The sequence below is a fragment of the Heteronotia binoei genome, chromosome 1, assembly GCF_032191835.1.
Source record: "Heteronotia binoei isolate CCM8104 ecotype False Entrance Well chromosome 1, APGP_CSIRO_Hbin_v1, whole genome shotgun sequence".
Taxonomy (NCBI): Eukaryota; Metazoa; Chordata; class Lepidosauria; order Squamata; family Gekkonidae; genus Heteronotia; species Heteronotia binoei.
The window spans coordinates 246,705,630-246,727,667 of NC_083223.1; the positions used below are offsets into that span (position 1 = coordinate 246,705,630).

At 46.6% G+C, this 22,038-nt stretch overlaps 1 protein-coding gene across 2 annotated transcripts in view; it reads right to left on the reverse strand.

Moving 5' to 3' along the window:
• The window catches only part of GAREM2 (GRB2 associated regulator of MAPK1 subtype 2), a 47,039-nt gene that overhangs the window by 14,037 nt on the left and 10,964 nt on the right, over positions 1 to 22,038 (reverse strand). The window contains exons 1-2 of one of the 2 annotated variants that reach the window (XM_060250709.1): positions 17,108 to 17,208; positions 16,301 to 16,441 (exon numbers count right to left, since the gene is read on the reverse strand). In XM_060250709.1, coding sequence (XP_060106692.1) covers positions 16,301 to 16,433 — 133 coding nt within the window. In that variant the 5' untranslated portion in view covers positions 16,434 to 16,441; positions 17,108 to 17,208. Of the gene's footprint in view, positions 1 to 16,300; positions 16,442 to 17,107; positions 17,209 to 22,038 lie in introns of those variants that run through there. The other variant, XM_060250700.1, reaches the window with a different exon arrangement.

Genomic DNA, 22,038 nt, shown 5'->3' on the forward strand with positions numbered 1-22,038 from the left:
CGGGATTCCCAACCCATTTTATAGACAGATGTGGAGGGGGGGGGGAAGGACTGAAATCCCCAAGTGCACCAGGAATGCCAGGGAGTCTGGTGCAGGGAGAGGAGGGTTCTCCTGAGCCAAAACAGTTGCTGTGCTTTATGCCACATTATTTCACCTTCTCCACAGAGACCCATGTCCATTTGCATTCTCTTGTGTATGCGTCAGTATGACAAAGTGGTTAGAGGGCCAGGCTACAGCTATAGGATCACGGCTCACTTCCCCTACCCGCCAAGTTCATTGCATGACCCTGGGTCAGCTAGTCACTCACTCAGCCTAAACTACCTCACAGGGTTGTTGTGATGGAGGAGACATGGGGGAGAAATCAGAGGCATAGCTGGCCTGTAGACCCTCACATCAAAATGGTTGGATCCCACAGACATATTCTGGTAACAGCAGAGCCTCCCCCAAGTGAAAGCAGCCTCTTGGATGAGAGGAATGTTCCTCCCACCCAAATGGCAGTGATCCCATTAATGGAATGAATCCATATAATTCAACCCTTTCTCCCAGCTGAGTCCAGTTGTGATTGCTCATTGGTGAGGAAAAGACATTCTGGTGGTGGTGGAATGTTCTATTAAGTCACAGTTGATTTACAGCAACCTTGGGGTTTTCAAGGCAAGAGATGATCAGAGGTGGTTTGCTATTGCCTGCCTGTGTCATGACCCTGGTATTCCGTGGTGGTCTCCTATTCAAATACTTGCCAGAGCCATTCCTTCCCATACCTGGGCACAGGGCTGCCAGACCCCAACCTGGGGTGAGAGAACCTCTGCTTTTAGGGGGTGCTTCCCTGCCACCAACCAGCTGTCTGGCAAGGAGAAATCCCATCCCAAACTGGCCCAAAAGGCGATGAGATTACATCACCCAGAAATGACATCATCACATCACTGATGTTGTACAATGGTGCCCTAGACTTTGGGCAAAACTCAATGGTAAAACTGGCTACAAACCATAGTTTTGCCCAAAAACTAGAGTGCCCCCCTGATGTCAGCACTTCTAAGTGATGTCGTTGTGCCACGCATGAAAAATGTGCATGAGAGAACCTCCCAGAGAGGAGTGACAATCCCTCCACCAGCTGCCAGGGAGGACCTGGCAACTGTACCTGGGCCATCTAGGTCAGGGTCAAAGACATTCTGCACATGTTCAATTTCTTATACCTGCTCTGAAAATAAAATTAAACATACCGTAATAACCCAAATTCCAGGGCTGATCTGGGTGATGAATGTGAGCACTGGGGAGACATTCTGCACAGTCTTTTTCCAAACTTGAGTTTTGGTACTAAAGACAGGTCCAGTGAATGCATCCCCAGCATTTATATCTGCCTTTAGAGAAAGCCAAAGCAATGGATTAAATCAGCTGCCCCTTCTCCCTGTGGGGCCTTTGTAGCCATGGAAAAGAGGAGGAGAGGCCATGCCAAAAGAAGCAGCAGTGAGATCAGCTCCATTTATGGGAAGGCTCCCTCCCTGTTTCTGCCCCCACGTCAGAAAGTCTCTGAAGACAGAAAGACACAGAAATACCAGAATAGAGAGGAAGCTAGCAAGAGAAGGCCAAATCAATGTGTCAATTGCTTTCCAATCCATCACAGCCGGCTCTCAGACTCTCTGACCATACAGCAGGGCAGACACGGAGGTTTCATAGCATCCCACAGTCAGCACTCCTCCAAAGTGCCTAGCAGCCCTCAGATGTTGTCAGTGGCTCTCTTGGGACACAAAATTACCTTTCCCAGGAATTCACTGGGATGAGCTTAACTCACCTATTGACCCCGGTTGCTGTCATTTATTTATAGTGGACAACTGACCCTCGTTCTTGATGAACCTGCATTTAAAGTTCTGAGAGAGTAGTCTTATTGATCTGCAATAGAGCAGCTAGATTCCAGTCCAGTAGTACTTTTCAGACCAACAATGTTTTGGGGGCATAGGATCAACCAATTAAATAAAGTCACAGTGGAGGAATAGTCCATCTCTGGCTTTCAGTCATAATGAATAAATGGACCCTCCACATTTAGAGAAAGGTGGACTAGATGATCGTGGGGGCCCCTTCCAACTCTATGATTCTATGATGGGTAACTCTAGCTATTTAAATAATGTATTTAAATCTGGAAAGCTGTTCTTCTACCCCCAACCCCACCACATCGTACTTGTGGGCTTCTGGAAGTATCAGTCCAGCCACTGTTGGAAGCAGGATGCTGGACTTGGTGGACCTCTGACCTGATCCAGCATGGCGTTTATATTCATAATTATGTGCAAGAAAAAGGAGTGCCTTTGAAAACACCATTAGGATAGGAAACAAACCTGCTCCAAGTGATCTTTGGTGACCCTAGACTTTGAAAATCAAGCCAGCCTCCACCTATCTGCATAGCCTCATCCACATAGCCTCATCAGAATCCATGGATTCTGTTTCTTGGTCACCCAAGAGAGTGACAGAACAATGGGAGCTGGTTTTTATAAAGAGGAGACTGAGAATTCTCCGCTTGGAGAAAAGGAAGTGGTAAGAATTGGTTTGCAAGAGATTTCCAAATGGTCAAAAATGTCATTCAGCCAGAAGAGGGGGAAGCAACCATTCATCCCATCTGTCTCCTCCAGATGGGAAACAGCAACAGAGGCTCAGAGTCAGATAGCAAGTCCTTCTATAGCTCAGCCTCCCAGAGCACTTTGGCAGCTGCAGAACATGCTGACTTTCACCTTTAGAGACTTGCAAGAAGCAGCTGGGCAGGCAGGTGTCGAAGATCCCATCCTGGAGCTAGTGAGTAAAGGCCAGTTTTGTGGTCCCCCCAAACTGGTGGTCAAGTTCACCCATCAGGCCCAGTTTCCTCCCTCTTTCTCCTGACAAAGGCACAAACAGTTCCTCTCTTGGGCAGCCACTTCCCACAGAGGACTGCAAATGGAGCATACAGATGAAAGTCAGGAGCATTAAGGGATAAATCAAGGATTAGGGATTGATCGCAAGGGCCTGCCCGCTCTGTGAGCTATAGGCAGACCTTAATGGACTTTCTTCTCCCTCCCACCTCCCCTTCACCCATCCTCCCCTCAGATACAGTCTTCAAGCCTTTTGATTTAAATTGAGCTCAGCTTCAGATAAAGATGAATTTATCAGGCAGGGATTGGGTAGTTGGGATGACCCTAAAGGCCTACAACTGGGGAGCCAACAAGTAGCCTTAGATAGGTCTCCTCTCAGCCTCAGTTGCAGATTGCCTGCATGTCTATCCCAAGTGGGTCAAACAACCATTTGACAGGCGGGAAACACTGTCTCTGTGTGAGGAGGAAGTGTTAAGCTCCCTGTGTATGGAAGGCCTAGTCACAGAATTTCTAGCATCTCACCCATTATGTCATTGTCTGAAACAGGGCTTTTTAAATAGCAGGAACGCACAGGAACGCAGTTCTGGCTGGCTTGGTATCAGGGTGTGTCGTCTAATATGTAAATAATTTCCTACTGGGCCTTTTCTACAGAAAAGCCCTATGTGAAGCTAGGGTGATGTAAGGGGGTGTGGTCTAATATGCAAATGAGTTCCTGCTGGGCTTTTTTGGTAGAACGATGTTTAAGGAGGTCTCTAGAGAGGTCTAACAAATTTTCTAACTAATTTACTAAATACTGAGTTCTTTCAATTCCCAAAATGACAACACTCAAATTGAAACCATAAAACAAACCTTTTAAAAGCCTACCAGTAAAAATGAACCATTAAAACAAGCATTAGAAAGAGCAGGTGGGATAGGTATGAGCAAGGTTGGAGGTCTTTTTACCACATCTGGGTCTCCCCCTTCCCACAGAGCCCCTAAACTGCTGCTCTGGAACTCAGAACACTCCAAAACAGACAGAGAGACAGACGGCACTCTCTCCCACTTTACTGCTCTTAATGACCCTGAGACCTCAAAATGCTTGACGATTTTTCAAAAGCATTATCTGCTAGCTGCTGCTCCAACACGGTTGGCGGATGTGCCCGACCAGTAAGCAATCTGAGGGATGGATGTGGCTCCTGGGCCATTGATTGTCCTCCTTTGAGAGAGAATATAAAAGCACAAAACCCGCTGTCTAACTTGACCACTCCAGTGTCCATGTGTGTGCATTTACACACATGACCATGATGAGCAAGGAGGGGGGGGTTGTAGAAAAAGCCAAGCAGGAACTAATTTGCATCTCAAGCCATACCCCCTGACACCAAGCCAGCTGGAACTGCGTTCCTGTGTGTTCCTGCTCCAAAAAAAAAAAAAAAAAAGCCCTGATTACGAGAGATGAGATTTCCCCCACCCCAAGCATCTACTTCAGATTTATCTTCCAGGGAGCTGGAGTAGGGAGCAAAAATCTGAGGAATAACACCTCTGGCAATTCTCAGTAGTGATGTTTTGAAAAATCATTCCATAAAGGCAAACCAGGTTGGAGGGGAAAAATACATATACATCTGTAAACAACTCTGCCCAAACCTTCATATCTCCCCAAATGCACTGAAGGGAGAGGTGAAATCTAAAAAGATATTTCAAGTATTACTGTCAATTTCCATTCAGCAAAGAGCTTACAGCTATAACTTCGAGAGCCAGTTTGGTATAGTGGTTAAGTGTGCGAACTCTTATCTGGGAGAACCAGGTTTGATTCCCCACTCCTCCACTTGCACCTGCTGGAATGGCCTTGGGTCAGCCATAGCTCTTGTATGGCTTGAAAGGGCAGCTGCTATAAGAGCTCTCTCAGCCCCACCTACCTCATAGGGTGTCTGTTGTGGGGAGGGAAGGTAAAGGATATTGTGTCCACTCTGAGATTCTTCTCCATTTTATCCTCATAATCACCACCATGCTGTGAGGTAGGCTTTTTTTTTTGTCTTCTGGCCTTTTTAGGGAGACACGTTGGGCTAACAAGATAAGACAGGCTTCATGGAGGCTTTGTCAAGAGCCTCAAGACTTCATCTGTTTTTGTTCAGGATTTGTCAAAGTATTCTTACCCCACTTTGCCACTAAAATAATCTAGCCCTGGTGTATGAATCACAGATGAACACAGATGAAGCTGCCTTATACTGACATCAGACCATTGGTCCACTGAGGTCAGTATTGTGTACTCAGACTGGCAGTGGCCCTCCAGGGTCTCAGGCAGAGGTCTTTCACATCACCTACTACTTGATTTCTTTTTAACTGCCGATGCCAAGGACTGAACCTGGGACCTTCTGCATGCCAAGCCGAGGCTGTTCCACTGAGCCACAGAAGTAGTGTAAGACCAGGGAGTTCCAGCTTTGACCAAGTTCAAATTCAGTTGCCTCAGCTCTCTATTCCTACATAGCACACCCTTCAAGCTGTTATCGAGGGGATGGGGGGACTGCCCCCCATGCCATGCACCTTTCCTCATGGAGATGGTGCCCTATCTGCAAACACTTCTTCAAACAGTGTGTTTGCTTAGCAAAATTCTTGTATCCAGCAAACAAGAAATTCTCAGGAAGATGGGATGCACAGACGGGAGCCCAAAATGAGACCCACTGTGACAAGGAGCAGATGCAACATAGGCAGAGAGCTAGACTTGTACCCCACCCCCAATCTATCATTCTGCAGACAGCTGTGTACCTTAATCTCACCCCCACACTACAGTAGAGATGATGTGGAAACAGGCTGCAGCTGTAGGGAGCGGAGAGGGGATGAAAGTCCTTAATGTACCAGTTGGAAGACGTACAGGAGCTTTACAGTAGATGGAAATATGTAACCATGGTACCTGTGGCCTCTTCTATGCCTCCTTCCTCTGTCGCAATCAGAACATGGAGACTGGATAGCGAAAATAAATGGGTGCCTTAGTTGTAGCCCCCAAATCTTCCCTTGTGATCTTGCAAGTCAGAACCACAAAGAACCAGTGTGAATCAGTACTACAAAGAACCATCACAGATCCCCAGACAAAGACTTCTTTTGCACACATCCTCATCATAAGAACATAAGAGAAGCCATGTTGGATCAGGCCAATGGCCCATCTAGTCTAACAATCTGTGTCACATAGTGACCAAAATCCAGGTGCCTTCAGGAAGTCCACCAGTGGGGCCAGAACTCCAGAAGCCCTCCCAAACATCAAGAATGCAGAGCATCACTGCCCAGACACAGTATTCCATCTATACCTTGTGGCTAGTAGCCATTGATTGATCTTTGTTCCATATGTTTATCCAGTCTCCTCTATGCTTATAGCTGCAAATACTTCCTGTGGCAGTGAATTCTACATGTTAATGACTCTTCGGGTGAATAAGTACTTTCTTTTATTCATTCTAACCTGACTGCTCAGCAATTTGAGTGTCCACAAGTTCTTGTAATGTGAGAAAGGGAGTACTTCTTTCTCTACCTTCTGTACCTCATGCACAATTCTGTAAACCTCTATCATCCTTCAATTGTTGTAAACATCCTTCGATCATTGTAACTTCTGTCATGTCACCCCTCATCCACATACCACCCTGAACCAACCAACCAAAATGCCACAAGAAAGCAAATCACATGTTTTACTCAGCTTTATGGTGCCCAGGGTCCCCAGAATCTGATCCTCTAAGTTCCTGTTTGGTGGCCCTATCATGAGCTGTGACTTAACACCCCAGATTCAAATCCTACCACTGCCATCAACTCTCTAAGTGGCTTCAGAGGTCAGTGTCTCCCCAGCTCCAGAATGTGGGGGTAATGCAGAACTACACAACAGGGCTGGTGCAAGGTTTGTTATAAACAAGGATAAGCTTTCAGATGCCATAGCAAGACCAGTGAAAAGTCGGGAAAATGAAGCCATGCTTTACAACACTTAAAATACTCTGATTGCAAGCATGATACGGGGTGGGGTCCAAGGGTGCTAAAGAGGCAATAAATGGTGTCAAGGGACTCTGAGAATGTGTCCCAGACTCTTGCCATAATTTGGTCACACAACTGTTAAAATTCAGCCTGCTCATTACGTCACTGAATGAGGGGAAAAACCTCCGCCAAGGTAATTTAATGAGGCTTTTAAGAAAAACAGCCATCATACTCAAAAACCAAACTCACAAGGATGGGAAAAGGGTGGACCTCACTCCCCCCCCCCCCCCCCCAATACTGTATTACTTGCTCCAGGATGATGACAAAATTCAGATCCACTTTAGAGAGAAGAGAATTAGGCGATCTAGTTTTTCCAGATTAAAGAAGCAAGGCAGTAATTCTCAGCCTTTTGCAACCCAAGGGCTCCTGCTGTGATTTAAATTCTAACAGACCAGCAAGCCCTTACCCCCTCCTTTGCCAGCACGGCCCCTTTTTAAAGTGCATGTGACCCACCCTTTGTGTCCCTTGGAGGCTTCCATCCTCTAGTGTCCACAAAACAATATGAGACACTTTTCAGCCACACTTTCAAAGCAAGTTTAAGCAAAACGTTTATATTCTATGCACATGGCCTACAAAGTCAGGTTTGGAGAGGATAAAATAATTTTGTTGGGCCACAACTCAAAAGGTTCTTACCTAACTTGTAATAAATCACACACCCTGATTGGAAGTAAGTTTCTGCCGTAGAAAGCAAAAAAAAACCCCTCCTTCCTTTTTGGTTAATAACTTCTAATAGAAGCTGGTTGATAGGGCTGCCAAGTCCCCCTGGTCATCCAAAGGGGTTGGAGGGGATAAGGTTGCTATATCCATGTTGGGAAACTCTGGGAGATTTGGAGATGGAGCCTAGGGACCATCTCCAGAGACCTCAGTGGAGTATAAGGCCACAGAATCCACCCTCCAAAGCACCCATTTTCTCCAGGGAAACTGATCTCTGTTGTCTGGAGATGTGGTGTAATTCCAGGGGATTCCCAGGTCCCACCTGGCGGCTGGCATCCCTACGAGTGACTGAACAGTGGTGGAAAGGGGCATCACATAAGATCTGAAAACTACCATTGGCTATTAATTGTCTAAGGACACAGAATGACATCTCTCTCTCTTGCTGCATGGAAATCCTTTGCATTGAAAAGTAGAGTGAAACCCTGTTCAATTTTATACCAGAAGTAACCATAACAAGTGCACTAGGATCATACCTCTTTGGTGCCACTTTGGGCCTTTGTGGACCACTGTTTGGGAAGCGTAAGCATAGCGGTAAAGAGCTGGGCTAAAACTGGGAAGGCCCAGATTCAAATGAGTCACTCTCTCTCATCCTGTCCTAAGTCATGCTGCAAGGATAAAGTGGAGGCAAAACAGAGCCTTGGAAGAGCAGGATACAAATTTAGAAGAAAGAGAGGGAGTGAGATTTGAAGTTCTGTGCAACCTGTCCCAAGATGGAAAATCCAAATGGCACCTGTTTCCCCTGAATTAGCATGGGGAACCTAACCCACCAGGAAGTCCTGTTGCTCGCCCAATTATTCCACATGAGAATTTCCCAGACGACTGTTTCAACCAATCAAGTCTCTCCTTCCCCTGTGTTAGGACCAGAGCATGAGGGATATACAAGTATGCCTTCTGTGGGCTGTCTCTTTGTGTATGACCCTGTCGAAATGGACTCCATTCCCCACACTGCGGACAGAAGCCAGAAGCCCTGTCCCTTTCCCTGCAAGCTGAGGCAGGAACCAGCTGCTCCGATTTTATGAATGGGGACAGCAAAGCAGGTTAACACACTCTTCTCCTCTTTCCCTGTCCCGTTCATCTCCCCCAGGAGTGGTGATTAGCAGCCCCTGCTGGCCCATCTCCCATTATTTATTCATTCTTGCACATCATTACCCAGGATGGGAAGCACTTAGTGGACTCATTAAGGGCCAAGGATGATCTCAGCCCCGTTAATTCCCAGCTCTGGTCACTCCCCTCCTACTGCACCATCTGTCCGGCCCATTCCACTGCCTCCCAGCATGGCGCCAGTACAGCTCTTTCCTCCCTCTGACACTTGAGTCCAGGCACCTCTTTATACCCCTCTCGCAAGCACAGGCCAGCAGTAACTGCTACATTCTGAATTGCAGGTTTGCCCTTGCCACGTCTTTGCAAAGCACATGGCCAGTATCTGCCTGGCAATGCTTAAGGAACTATCTGAAGCTGTGAAGAAACAAATGGCCACCCACCGTGCAGGGCCACCCGTGACATTGTCAACAGCACTATTGTTCCACCAGCACTGCATCCACCCAGTGTAGACCTGCAGAACACTTCCAAGTAGTCAGAGGCCTTTAGGGCCAACAAGAGGCGGACTGCTCTGCAACCCTGTGCTATCATTTTGCAAAGCCCTTCGCAGATAAAAACTCAACCATTCTAACTTGGAGTCTGCATTAGCAGCAACAGGATCAGATGGTCCCAGGGGGCTCATTTGTCCAATGGTGGGATACCTTTCAGCTTGCTCAGTCTGAGGATTCTAGGGCATTTAAGACCTACCATTGGTTTGTTTGACCCTTGTCCCTCCTGGCTGCTTGAATATGCTGGAGGGGGGTGGCTACTGGCCTGCATCTGGGAGAGATGGGGACGGTTGTTCCTGCCCTGAAATGGACAATGGTGTGTCCACACGCAAAGAATAACTACTGTCCAGTCTCAAATGTACCATTCTTGAACAAGGAGACTCAACAAGTGGTTACTGGTCAACTTCAAAGATTCCTGAATGAGCTGTTGTTATTTGTGAACCACCTCATCTCAGCCAATGCCTGGCTCTAGGTGATGTACAACAAGAAATAAAATCAATAAAACCAGTAAATTAAAACAGTTGCAACCCAATTAACATACTTTATAATGTGCTGTAATGGCTTGTTTTGATCCATTGCAATCTGTTTTCAGGCCTGGCTGAAATGGCCTTGGTTGGCCTGGTCGATGACATGCACTGGAGATGGACGGGGGATGTGACCCTATTAATTCTCCTGGACCTCTTGCTGGCTTTTGATACCATTGATCATGGTATTCTTTTGGATCACCTTTCAGCACCGGGACTGGGAGGCACTGTTCTGCAGTGGCTGTGGTCCTACCTTGAGGGTAGCTTTCAGAGTACCTTGACTTCCAGAAAGCTTTTGATAAAGTTCCTCATCAAAGGCTCCTTAGAAAGCTTGAGAGTCATGGAGTAAAAGGACAGGTCCTCTTGTGGATCAAAAACTGGCTGAGTAATAGGAAGCAGAGAGTGAGTATAAATGGGCAGTCTTCGCAGTGGAGGACGGTAAGCAGTGGGGTGCCGCAGGGCTCGGTACTGGGTCCCATGCTCTTTAACTTGTTCATAAATGATTTAGAGTTGGGAGTGAGCAGTGAAGTGGCCAAATTTGCAGATGACACGAAATTGTTCAGGGTGGTGAAAACCAGAGAAGATTGTGAGGAACTCCAAAGGGATCTGTTGAGGCTGGGTGAGTGGGCGTCAACGTGGCAGATGCGGTTCAATGTGGCCAAGTGCAAAGTAATGCACATTGGGGCCAAGAATCCCAGCTACAAATACAAGTTGATGGGGTGTGAACTGGCAGAGACTGACCATGAGAGAGATCTTGGGGTCATGGTAGATAACTCACTGAAAATGTCAAGACAGTGTGCGTTTGCAATAAAAAAGGCCAACGCCATGCTGGGAATTATTAGGAAGGGAATTGAAAACAAATCAGCCAGTATCATAATGCCCCTATATAAATCGATGGTGTGGTCTCATTTGGAGTACTGTGTGCAGTTCTGGTCGCCGCACCTCAAAAAGGATATTATAGCATTGGAGAAAGTTCAGAAAAGGGCAACTAGAATGATTAAAGGGCTGGAACACCTTCCCTATGAAGAAAGGTTGAAACGCTTAGGGCTCTTTAGCTTGAAGAAACGTCGACTGAGGGGTGACATGATAGAGGTTTACAAGATAATGCATGGGATGGAGAAAGTAGAGAAAGAAGTACTTTTCTCCCTTTCTCACAATACAAGAACTCTTGGGCATTCGATGAAATTGCTGAGCAGACAGGTTAAAACGGATAAAAGGAAGTACTTCTTCACCCAAAGGGTGATTAACATGTGGAATTCACTGCCACAGGAGGTGGTGGCGGCCACAAGCATGGCCACCTTCAAGAGGGGGTTAGATAAAAATATGGAGCAGAGGTCCATCAGTGGCTATTAGCCACAGTGTGTGTGTGTGTATATATATATTTGGCCGCTGTGTGACACAGAATGTTGGACTGGATGGGCCATTGGCCTGATCTAACATGGCTTCTCTTATGTTCTTAGTGTGGTGCTGAGGGACTGCTGCTTTGCCCCTTGGCCTGTGGGGGTTCTCCAAAATTCCATCTTGCCCCCCACACTTTTCAACATCTAGATGAAACCACTGAGAAAGGTCATCTGAAGAGTTGGACTGAGTTGCCTCCAATATGCAGATGCCACTCAGCACTATCTTGTGCTACCAGCAGATCCCAGGGAGGCTGTGGAAATCATGATTAGGTGCCTGGAAGCAATTTTGGAATGGATGAGGGCTAACAAGTTGAAACTTAATCCTGATAAAATGAAAGCGCTGCTGGGGGTGGGGAAGATGGTCTTAACCTAGTAATGGACTACTGCTTGTTTTGGATGGGGTTGCACTCCCCTAAAAGGAACAGGTTCATAGCTTGGGGTGCTCCTGACCAGGCCTTGGATTCAGCGAGAGCTCACAGGAGCACAGCTCCTGAACCTTTCTGACAGTTCCACCTCCTCCTTCTCACCTTGTGCACTGAATAGTAGGTACAACTGCATAACAATCCCTGGATGAGCTCCACCGCCTTTTTTTCCTACAAAATGACCCTTGCTCCTGACCTGATAAGGTAAGAAAGACAAGAACATATACCGTGGGTGCCTTTCAGCAGCTTCAGCTGGTGAGCCAGCTGCAGCCCTTCCTGAACAGAAAAGATCTTGACACTGTGGTGCATGCTCTGGTAACATCTAGATTAGATTACTGCAATGTGCTTTACACAGGACTGCCCTTGAAGACAGTCCAGAAGCTACAGCTGGTACAGAATGCTGTGGTCAGAGTACTGACTGGAGTGGGTCATAGGAAGCATATCACTCCAGTCTTGTGCCCCCTACACTGGCTTCCAATTTGCTTCTGGACTCAATTCAAGGTGCTGGTATTGACCTTTAAAGACCTGTACAGCCTGAGACCAATGTGCCTTAAGGATTGCCTTCTATCATACAAACCTATCTGCTCACTCTGGTCACCTATGAAGGCCCTGCTTCAGTTACTCTGGTCATCTGAGGCTAGATAGGTGGTGACCCAAGAAAGGGCCTTCTCTGTCCTGGCACCAAAAACTTTGTAACTCCTCTCCAGGGAGATTTGTCTGGCTCCCTCTAGTGGTGTCTTTTGCCAGAAGGTGAAGACTTTGTTTAGCCTGGCACACCCCCAATAATGCTTACTGCCCCTCTTTCTAGTGTTGTTGGTTTGTGTTTTTAATTGAATTTAATGTTTTTAACTATATTTTAATTGTTTAAATGGTTTACTGTTTTTTATGTTTGCTGCCTCGTGGGCCTTGGTTGAGTGGAAACGCAGTATATAAATATTTTTAAACAAACGAATAAAAGCATCTAGGAAATTGCTGGAGGCCTGTATGAAATGAAAAACTGTGGTAAAATGGACTCTGGCATCTAACACTTAGACTCGCAATGGCCTAAAAAGGAAGTGACAGTCTGCAAAGCCAACTGCAGTCAGAAGTGAAGCAAAGAAAAGCCCAGATCAACTAAAGCCATTTGGAGGAGCAGATTCCCCAGCCAAGTAGAAACAAAAACAACTCCCTCCCAATCTGGACAGGAAGCAGTTTGTGCAAAGGGGCTGTTTGGTCCGCTTTGGGACACCCAGTCTGTTCTAAGGAGGAGTCAGGATTGTTTGGATCTCAGTTTCGATGACCAAAAACTAGCACTATGAGACTCTCATCTTTCACTGCAGTACTGTTGGATGGGTTTTTTTGCAAGACTTGGGGGCGGAGTTCTTTATCTCCTGTGTAATTGTTTCCTTGGGGAACCCTGAAACAGGCCCAAAGTCTCTCTCCCTTCTCATTTTCTCATGACGTTCCTGGCCTGACCCATAATTTAGCCAGTCCGGCTGATCTCCCTTGGCTTTCTTCATAGGCTGTGTTTCTCCTTCACCCTCCCACACAGCACAAGGGAACTGGTTTGTCCTTCCAAAGCAACCCAGAACAGTGGAATGAGTGGCTGACACCACTCCAGAAAGTGGTGCTTACCCTGGAACAACCCCCACAGCAGGTTGCTTTGCCAGCCATGACTCATGTTGGGTGAGCACTTGATGGGATGTTTTCAAAAAGGTTACAAGTAAGTCTCCCACCCACATAGATATTCCCCTCTAAAATGCAAAGGACTGCCCATTAGTGATGAGGGAAGGAAACAAACTGGTAACATTGTCCAAACAGTGACACGCATAGCTTCCTTCTCATGTGTGTTTCACAGAACATTGGAAAAACAGTTGCACACGGAGGAGATGCAGTGTAGAATCCTTACATTACTTCTGGATCCTGGGGAAGGAGAAATACTGTGGCACCTCCTCCAGAAGCAGCATTGGGGGCCTTAGAAACCTATGTACTCCCAAGTCTTTATCACCGATTTCCAGGAAGCTTCATGCCTTCAAACTGAGAGCCAGTTTGGTGTAGCTGTTATGTGTGTGGACTCTTATCTGGAAGAACCAGGTTTGATTCCCCACTCCTCCATATGCAACTGCTAGAGTGACCTTGGGTCAGTCATACCTCTCTCAGAGCTGTTCTCTCAAGAACAGTTTCTGTCAGAGTTGCCTCAGCCCCACCTACCTCACAGGGTGTCTATTGTGGGGAGGGAAAGGGAAGGGAAAGGAGATTGTAAGCTGCTCTAAGACTCCTTCAGGAAGGGGAGAGCAGGGTATAAATCCAATCTCTTCTTCCTCTTCATTTACACACACCCTTGTTACTCCCCTCAATTTCAGCCCCACTACTCATCTGCATAAACCACACTCCTTGCTCCATGCCCACAGGTTGCTATACAAAATTATTATACAAAGAATACATTCCTTTATGGAATGTCTGTAAGGAATTATGCACAGGCTTAAGTTTTGGTAGCAGCATTGAGAACAAGCAGACACGGCATTAGTACTTTTAGAAGCTGTCTCAGAAGAGAATAAACTCTTCTTGGATTTCTTTTTCCCTGTTCACATTGTGGAACATTCACTCTTCCTGTTAACAAAAGATGCAAATACATAGGGAAGCACCATGGAAAAGCAGTAAAGAGACTGGGGTCATTGTGAGCCAGGTTTACGAGTGCATTTGCACAACAATCAGCAAAATGCTTGGAAACCCAACGCTCTCTTCAGTTTAAGGTTACAAAACATCCCTAGACCAACAACCTCCTATTCCTCTTTTTTATAACTGCAGTGAAATTAGAGAACGAATTTTGCATTCTCATTAGCATTATTTTGGGGTTCTTTGTATAATACCACCACCATCACCACCCTCCCAAAAAAACCAGGCATTAACCCTCTTCCTGTTTACCCTCCCTGTGCTTGTGATATATAAAGTTCAGAAAGGAAAATACATCTCATTATTCAGAGGTTTCCCCAGGGAATTATAGAGTGGATGGCAGTGACATACAGTGGGCGATTCCTTTCACTAACAAACTCCCCTTAGCCAGTGGAATTTTATCTCCACACTGTGACAAATCACAGGGGCCTCTTTTTGTTTTGGGCTGGAACTTATCCACCTGACACCCCTTTAATGCCAGAAGGGAATTTTGTTCTCCATTCTCCATCCTGGAGCTTCACAAAGCAGAGAGACTCATAAGGCCACAGCATTTCTTCTGTGGCTCTGCCTCTCCCTCAGCAGCACTTCTAGCCCATACAGAAAGAATCGAGTCCTCTGCTGTGTAGCTCCTTATGGCCGCTTGAGCTGGGCTCCCACCAGTCCCCTCCTACTTATTCCTTTGCTGGAGCTGAAGGGAATGCACAGCTCCCCTTGGGGCTGGCCAGGGTTCTTTTGAATCCTGACATTCTTTTTAAGCAGTTAATAAGGCATTTTCCAATTGGCTGAAAAATTCCCTAAACCCGCTGATTTGGTACATTTGCAGGCAGCTGGGACTCTTGTGGTGTGGCAGAGAAGGACAGCAGATTGTATCTGGGCAAGCTAAGTGAGCAGGAGACAGCAGGCTAGAAGGATAGTCTACCCGTGGTTATAGCATAGGTGGACGTGGAAAGAGGAGGGCTTTTTTTGAGCAGGAATGCACAGGAATGTAGTTCCAGATGACTTGGTGCCAGAGGGTGTGTCCTAATATGCAAATGAATTCCTGCTGGGCTTTTTCTACAGAAAAACCCTATGTGAAACAATGGTGACACCAGGGGGTGTGACCTAATATGCAAATGAGATCCTGCTGGGCCTTTTCTACCAAAAAAGCCCTAGGGGAAAAATGCAAAGCAGAGCTGGAGACCTGTTTGCTTGCCTCAGCCAGGCTCACAGCCACAGAATGATCCATGCAAAAGGGACATAGGGGGGCCTTGGACAGAGTTGTGGAGAGGAGAATCAAGTTACCCTAGAGAGCCTAACAGAATAGCCAAGGGGACCCACCACATGAGACAGGGGGCCAGGCATGCCCTTGTCACCTCTATAATTTGGACAATGGTTTGGAATGGGAATTAGATAGTCAGAGGCTGAGGCCCTGTTGGGTGAGCCAATGAGACTGTGTGCTCAGAGCTCTCTGCAAGCCCAGATTGGAATGGGGTATGCCATATTGGTCCTTGTGACTGGCAGGCAGTATGATTCCCTTTGGGTTGGTCTTCTAATCTTTTCTAATCAACAGAACAGAATCATCTGCCTGCAGCACTTTGATTCACTTCTTCACACACCCCAGGCCAAGATTCAGGAACCCTGATCAGATTTCTACACTTTTGTTTCTCCTTGCTCTCCCAACCACCAAAGTTTATTCTGTAAGTTCCTTGAGGCACGGACCATATGGTAAACCACCATACACATAGAGAGCAATGCACTGTTAATTTTCATTTGTGCATTAAAGATGGCAGATTATGTTGTAGTAGCACATAAGCAAATAATCACATAAGCATGATGCTGGAATGCTCTACAATTTATAGAGGTATGTAGGATTCCAGAATCTACGAACCATGAATCCAACCCAAGATATGTGGAATTAGTGAAGCTATGAGCCTCTGCTTATCTTTTCTTTCATCTCTTAGAATGTGATCCTCTCACCAGAATTTGAATACATGAAGCTATTTTGTATTGAGTTAGACCATTTTCCCATCTACCTGAGAACCATCTATGCTAACTGAAAGAAACTCTCCATATTCTTGGGTACAGAATGATGGGTACCAATGTTGCAACCTGTGACACCAGGGATTGACCCTGGAACTTTCCACAAACAAAGCATGTACTCTACCACTGAGTCCCTTTCTTAAATGCTGCACCTCAGTTTTCCCATCCTGTTACCTGGGTATTGGAGGGGGATGTCAATCTTGGGCCCAATGACGTAGTGTCCCTCTTCCAGGCTGTGGGCTGTCACCGTGGTCCACTGGCGGCAGGAATGAACGAAAAGCACATCATGCTCACTCACCCCTTCCATGGACTCTCCTGCAAAGGGGAAGTAGTGAAGGGCATGAGAGTTCAGCAAGGCCTTTGGGTAGCCTCCCTGGCCTGTTTCCTTGGCATCTTACCCCTCACCCAAAGCCCACCACACACATACAAACTTAGCAACACCCTTGGAGGGCAGTCTCCTCTATGCTGGAAATCTTTATCATATCACTCTATATAAGACTTACCATAACAAACACATCCGGAAGCTGGCAAGCAATTCCACAGCAACCAATGCACACACACACCGGACTTCGCCAAGTTTTGCAAGCAGGGGTGGAATTCTACCAGGAGCTCCTCTGCATATTAGGCCACACACTAATGTAGCCAATCCTCCAAGAGCTTTTCAAGGCTCTTTTTTGTAATCTCTTGGAGAATTGGCTAAATCAGGGGTATGTGGCCTAATATGCAAAGGAGCTCCTGCTAGAATTCCACCAGTTTGCAAGTCTGTCTTAAGCATTTGTGACCACCTACAGATGCAACAGGGATGTAGCAGAGACATAGTACATCCTGTTCATGGCGCTGATGTTGGTCTGCCACTTTCACCAGTGGCACTAAGCCAATGTGGTACAGAAGGCACCAAAGAGGTTCTTTTGCACCACAGTCCATTCATTCTGTTGACAGGCATGGGAAAGTGTCACATTTTAGAATCACACAGCAAAGCACCTGAAAGTACACATGAGGATCACAGGCAGCTGGAACTGGTGGAGGAATTGCTTTCACCTTCCCCCCACTCAGAGATCCCTCGAGATGGCTCTTTAAACAAGGCCACATCCTCCGTTCTCTGTTCTCCTTCCCCAGCAACACATGCAGGCAGGCAGGCAGGCCTTTGCTGCCAAGAGTGACAGGTTGCCCTGGAAACAACCCTTTGTTCCTGCTAAATGGCCAGAGAGCCGCAGGCCCAAGTGCCCATCTGGAGCAGCCTCTTTTATTGACACTGTATCTGGCCTATGGGGGGTTCAAGCCAGGCCTTGCTATGGGCAAGCAGAGTGGACAAACACCTCTGGTGGGCCAAGGCTGAACAGCATGAGGGTCTCCATAGAAAGGACAACAGCTGAACAAATGCAGACATCTCCCCCCCCCCCCTCACCCTCAGAGCCAATCTGGTGAAAACAGGGCATATTCCTCTCTGGGAATCCCTAATCCCTGCTCCCTGGTGTAGATGTAAGAATGAAATTGGTTTTGAGCCTTAGAAACACAAACGCTCATTTGTGTGAGAACAGAGGCAACACCAACACAGGTGAGCCAGTGCTCATCTGGAGTCTAGGTTCCTGTGAGCCCTTCCCACTAGACCTTATCACTGGAATTCTGGTTCCTGTGAGCCCTTCCCAATAGCTCTCATCTCTGCAAGACTCCAGAAACAGCCCTTTGGATGAAGCTGTCTCTTCATCGGTCAATATTACTGTTTAGAATGAAGGAGTTTTATTTTTATTTTTTTAAAAAACAAAAACTTTACTTGGCTTTCTAAAGTAATCCCTTTCTAGAGTTCCCAGTTCCAGGTTTGAAACTAGGGATGCCAGCCTCCAGATGGAGCCTGGAGATCCCCCAGAATTATAGCTCTTCAGAAAATGGATGCTTTGGAGGGAGGGCTCTGTGGCATCGTACCCCATGAGGTCCCTGCCCTCCCAGGCTCCATCCCCAATTCTCTAGGAGTTTCCCAACCTGGATCTGGCAACCCTACCCCCCCCCATCCCCCACTGGTGGCCAGGGAGGACCTAGCAACCCTAGAAATCCCTGGACATTTGGGGAGTACAGAGTGAGGAGGGTGGGATTTGGGAAGGAGCCAGACTTCAGTGTGGTATAATGCCATAGAGGAGGAGTGTCAAATTTAAGGCTCAGGGGCTGGAACTGGCCTGTCCAGATGTCTTATGTGGCCAGCAAGCAACTAGTGCAAGGGTGGGAACAGGGACTTCTTGGGGAAGTGAGCAGAGCCACTCTGATTGTGGCTTTGGCATGGTGGAACAACCTCGTCTGCAGCAGTCAAGCAGTGTGGAAGCATCTGCCCGGTGCTGCACCGCTGGGTCTCCAGTCTGCCCCTATGAGTTTTCCTTTGAGCCCCCCTCCCAGCCCATGGGGCCTTGCAGTGAAGATACACCAACTTGGAGCTTACTAGCTGATGCCCTTTAGATCTCTGAGCCACTTTAGATCTAGCTGAGCCACTTGTGGGAAGGGCGGGATATAAATTCTAAATAAAATAAATAAATAAATCTCCAGTACCTGGCATTACATTTTATGGTACACATGGCTCAGCCCAACAAACAGTGCCAGATTAAACCCTGTGGAGGCACCTAGGCAGTTAAAATATCAGGGGGGGGGGGCCTTGCAAATTATCTCCTCACTCTCCGCCCCCCAAATGTCCAGGGATTTCTAGGGCTGCCAGATCCTCCCTGGCCACCAGTGGGTGATGGGGGGGGTAGGGGTGCCGGATCCCCCCTCAGGAGTTTCTTGGTGGATTTTTAATGTTTTTTTCCTTAGCGTCAGGCAACTGAAGGCTGAAGAAAGGGGGAAATCCCTATGCATCCCCATAGAAATTACACAACAGTTTTCTGCATGAAAAGGCTGCTGCTTTTATGCCCCTCCCTCCTTTCAAGTCCCTTCTTCCCACAAGGAGAAGCTGGTGGTAAAGGGAATGAAGAGCCTGGTTGCCTTCCTTTCTCTGCAGTAGGAGGTTTGCTGAACTGGCCTGTAGGAGTGGGCTAGGGGATTGGTACAGCCTAGCAGAGCAAATCATTCAGGGCCCCTTCCCACTAAAGCAAGACTGATTCAAGACAAACCAAGTTTTGTGGCCTGACAGGAATTCTGCAGGAAGGCTGAATGCTCCTCGACAATGAATCCTGGATAGGATTACTGGCCCATTACACATACACAAATTTTACTGCAGATTTTCAGAGCAGTAAGCCTTTAATCTTGACTTTGGATTCTGTGCCCACCTTATGCACCATTCTTTTTCCTCTGTGTATTTATTCTGCAGCTATAATTTAAAACACACACTTCTCTAAATCGAGACAGAATGTCACTTGTGTAGGAGGTAGTTGCCCTATTGCAGCTGCATAGAAGCATCCAGCTAGCACCTTTCATTTAAAGCATCATGGTTCATGTTTTGCACATGTATTTTAGCATTAGTTCCTTGAATGAAAGGGAACAGAAGCAGGCAAAGGGGGAAAACCTAATGCTGAAATTGAAAAGACTTTAAAAAAAAAAAACCTGATAAGCAGCTGCAAAGCCTATTTTCCATACTGTGAAGCAAAGGGGTATTCTCTGCTGTATTATCAGCCACTGTGAAAAATGGGGAAGTCACATGATCTTATAATATGGAGAAACATGTTGAGTGTACAGAATTCTTAGAAGACCCCACAGACACAGGCATTGCAAGCTGTGATCGTTGGCAACATGTGGGTGTGTGCATGCACCTGTACAAAGTCAGCTGCAACTCCATCACACTTTGTATAGGGGTGTAATTTGTATGGGGAAGTCCTCTGGCAGAAGCTCTGGAGAGCTTTTTTTAGTCTTGTGCCACTAAATTGGGGGGTGGAAGAGTATTTTAACTGATGCCCAAAACAGCTGCATAGTAACTATTTCCTGTCTTTCCTTGCAAATTTGCATGATTTTCTCTTTTGTTTCTCTAATTTGATCTCGCACATTGTACATGATCTTGGCAGTTTTTTAAAGCCTGTCCTGTGTGGTTTATACTTTTCCATCAAATGGATCGATCTCAAACAATTCTAAAGTTCAGTGGTTCACAGAAAATTCATGCGGTTCAGCCACCATTTTAATGTTGGGCTTCTAGAGACTGCCAAAAAATTTTGTTCATTAAAGCTTTAAAGAGGAGAATGTCTTCAGAGCTTTAAGTATCCCATCCCAGTGTCTTTCTCTCTCCCTCTCTCTTTACATCTTATATAAATTTCATTCTGTGTTTTTGATCTTCCCCTTTATTCTGTTTGCAGGCAGCACTGAAACTTTTTTTTTTGTACTGGGGACTCTGCATTTGCTTCCTCTCCAATCTCTCTTACAAGTCAATACCAGCAGGGACTACACCTCATACAGCTCTTTTTAAGCTTTCTCCCATCGTTTTATTTTTTTTATTCAGCAATTTGAGTCCAGTGATAGTCTCATATCGCTAGACCCATGCCATTTGTAAAATAAATTTAAAATTTTAATCAAGGGGGGAATAGAGCTTGTATGCTGATGAAGGACAGCAGAAGGTGCAGAGGGGCAGAACAACCTCAGTGTGGGCAGGGAGTGACTTTTGAGGGGCGGCAAAAGGGTGGGGGGAAATCTGCGGGAATCTGTATGCTTTTAAATTACCTTCGGCTTGGAAGCAAAACAAGGGGGAAATCGACACAAAATCACTCTCAGAGAAACCTAGGGATAGTGACCAGAAAGCGAACTGAGCACCAAAGGGAGAAAAATCAATGCAGAATGACAAAGAAAACCCAACAGACAAGCACAGTGAAAGCGAGGGCAAACACCTGTGCGTTAAGAGTCCCCAGTCTTTTTTGACTTGCCTTGCTTCTGTGCTTTGAAAAACAGCCTGCCAGTTCCTCTCAATGACAGGAAAAACTTAATTTGCTTAATTTATGTGTCTCGAGCTGCTGCTAAAATGCTCAGGAGCGGGTCAGGGAGTAGCCATACATAAAAAGGATCCTGATAAGTGACATTATATGAAGATATCTTCCTCTACCTGGAAAAGTCAACTTCTATGATTAATAAAACACACAAGTGGACATCTTTGAAAGGCACATTATAGGACATTGTATCATTAACTTTTACTTGCTTTGCTTCTAGTGCTGTTTGTTCCTTTTATACAGAAAATTAGGGTCGCCAGGTTCCTGCTGGCCACCAGTGGAGGAGGTGAGGTGGGGTGGGGTGGGACTGCCAGATCCTGGTTGGGAAGCTCCTGGAGATATGGGGATGAAGCTTGAGAAGGACAGGGATCTCAACTGGATTCAACGCCATGGAGGCCACCCTCCAAAACATCTGTTCTCTCTAGGAGAACTGATCTCTATAGCCTGGACATGACCTGTAAATCCAGGGGACACCCAGGTCCCAGCTGGAGGCTGGCATTCCTAGAAAAAGCTGTCAGGAAGCAGATTTGGGGCATTATTAAGAGTGGCAAAGAGGGAGTTACTAGCTCTGGCCCTGGAGGTACAGAGTTGCCAACTCCATACCTTTAGAAATTGAGAGCACCTTGAGAGCAGTGCCTGTGGAAGGTGGTGTTTGGGGGGAGTGGGAAGCTCAGCAGAGATGAGGTCTAACCTCTGAACCGACCTCTATGATGTGAACATCCGTTGTAATTCCAGGAGAAGACCGCAGATTTATACCCCACCCTTCCCTCTGAATCAGAGTCTCAGAGCAGCTTACAATCTCCTTTATCTCCTTTCCCCACAACAAACACCCTGTGAGCTGGACGGGGCTGAGAGGGCTCTCACAGCAGCTGCCCTTTCAAGGACAACAAGAGCTACAACTGACCCAAGGCCATTTCAGCAGCTGCAAGTGGAGGAGCGGGGAATCCTCGGTTCTCCCAGATAAGAGTCCGTGCACTTAACCACTACACCAAACTGGCTCTCTGAGAATCCCAGGCTCCACCTTGAAGCTGG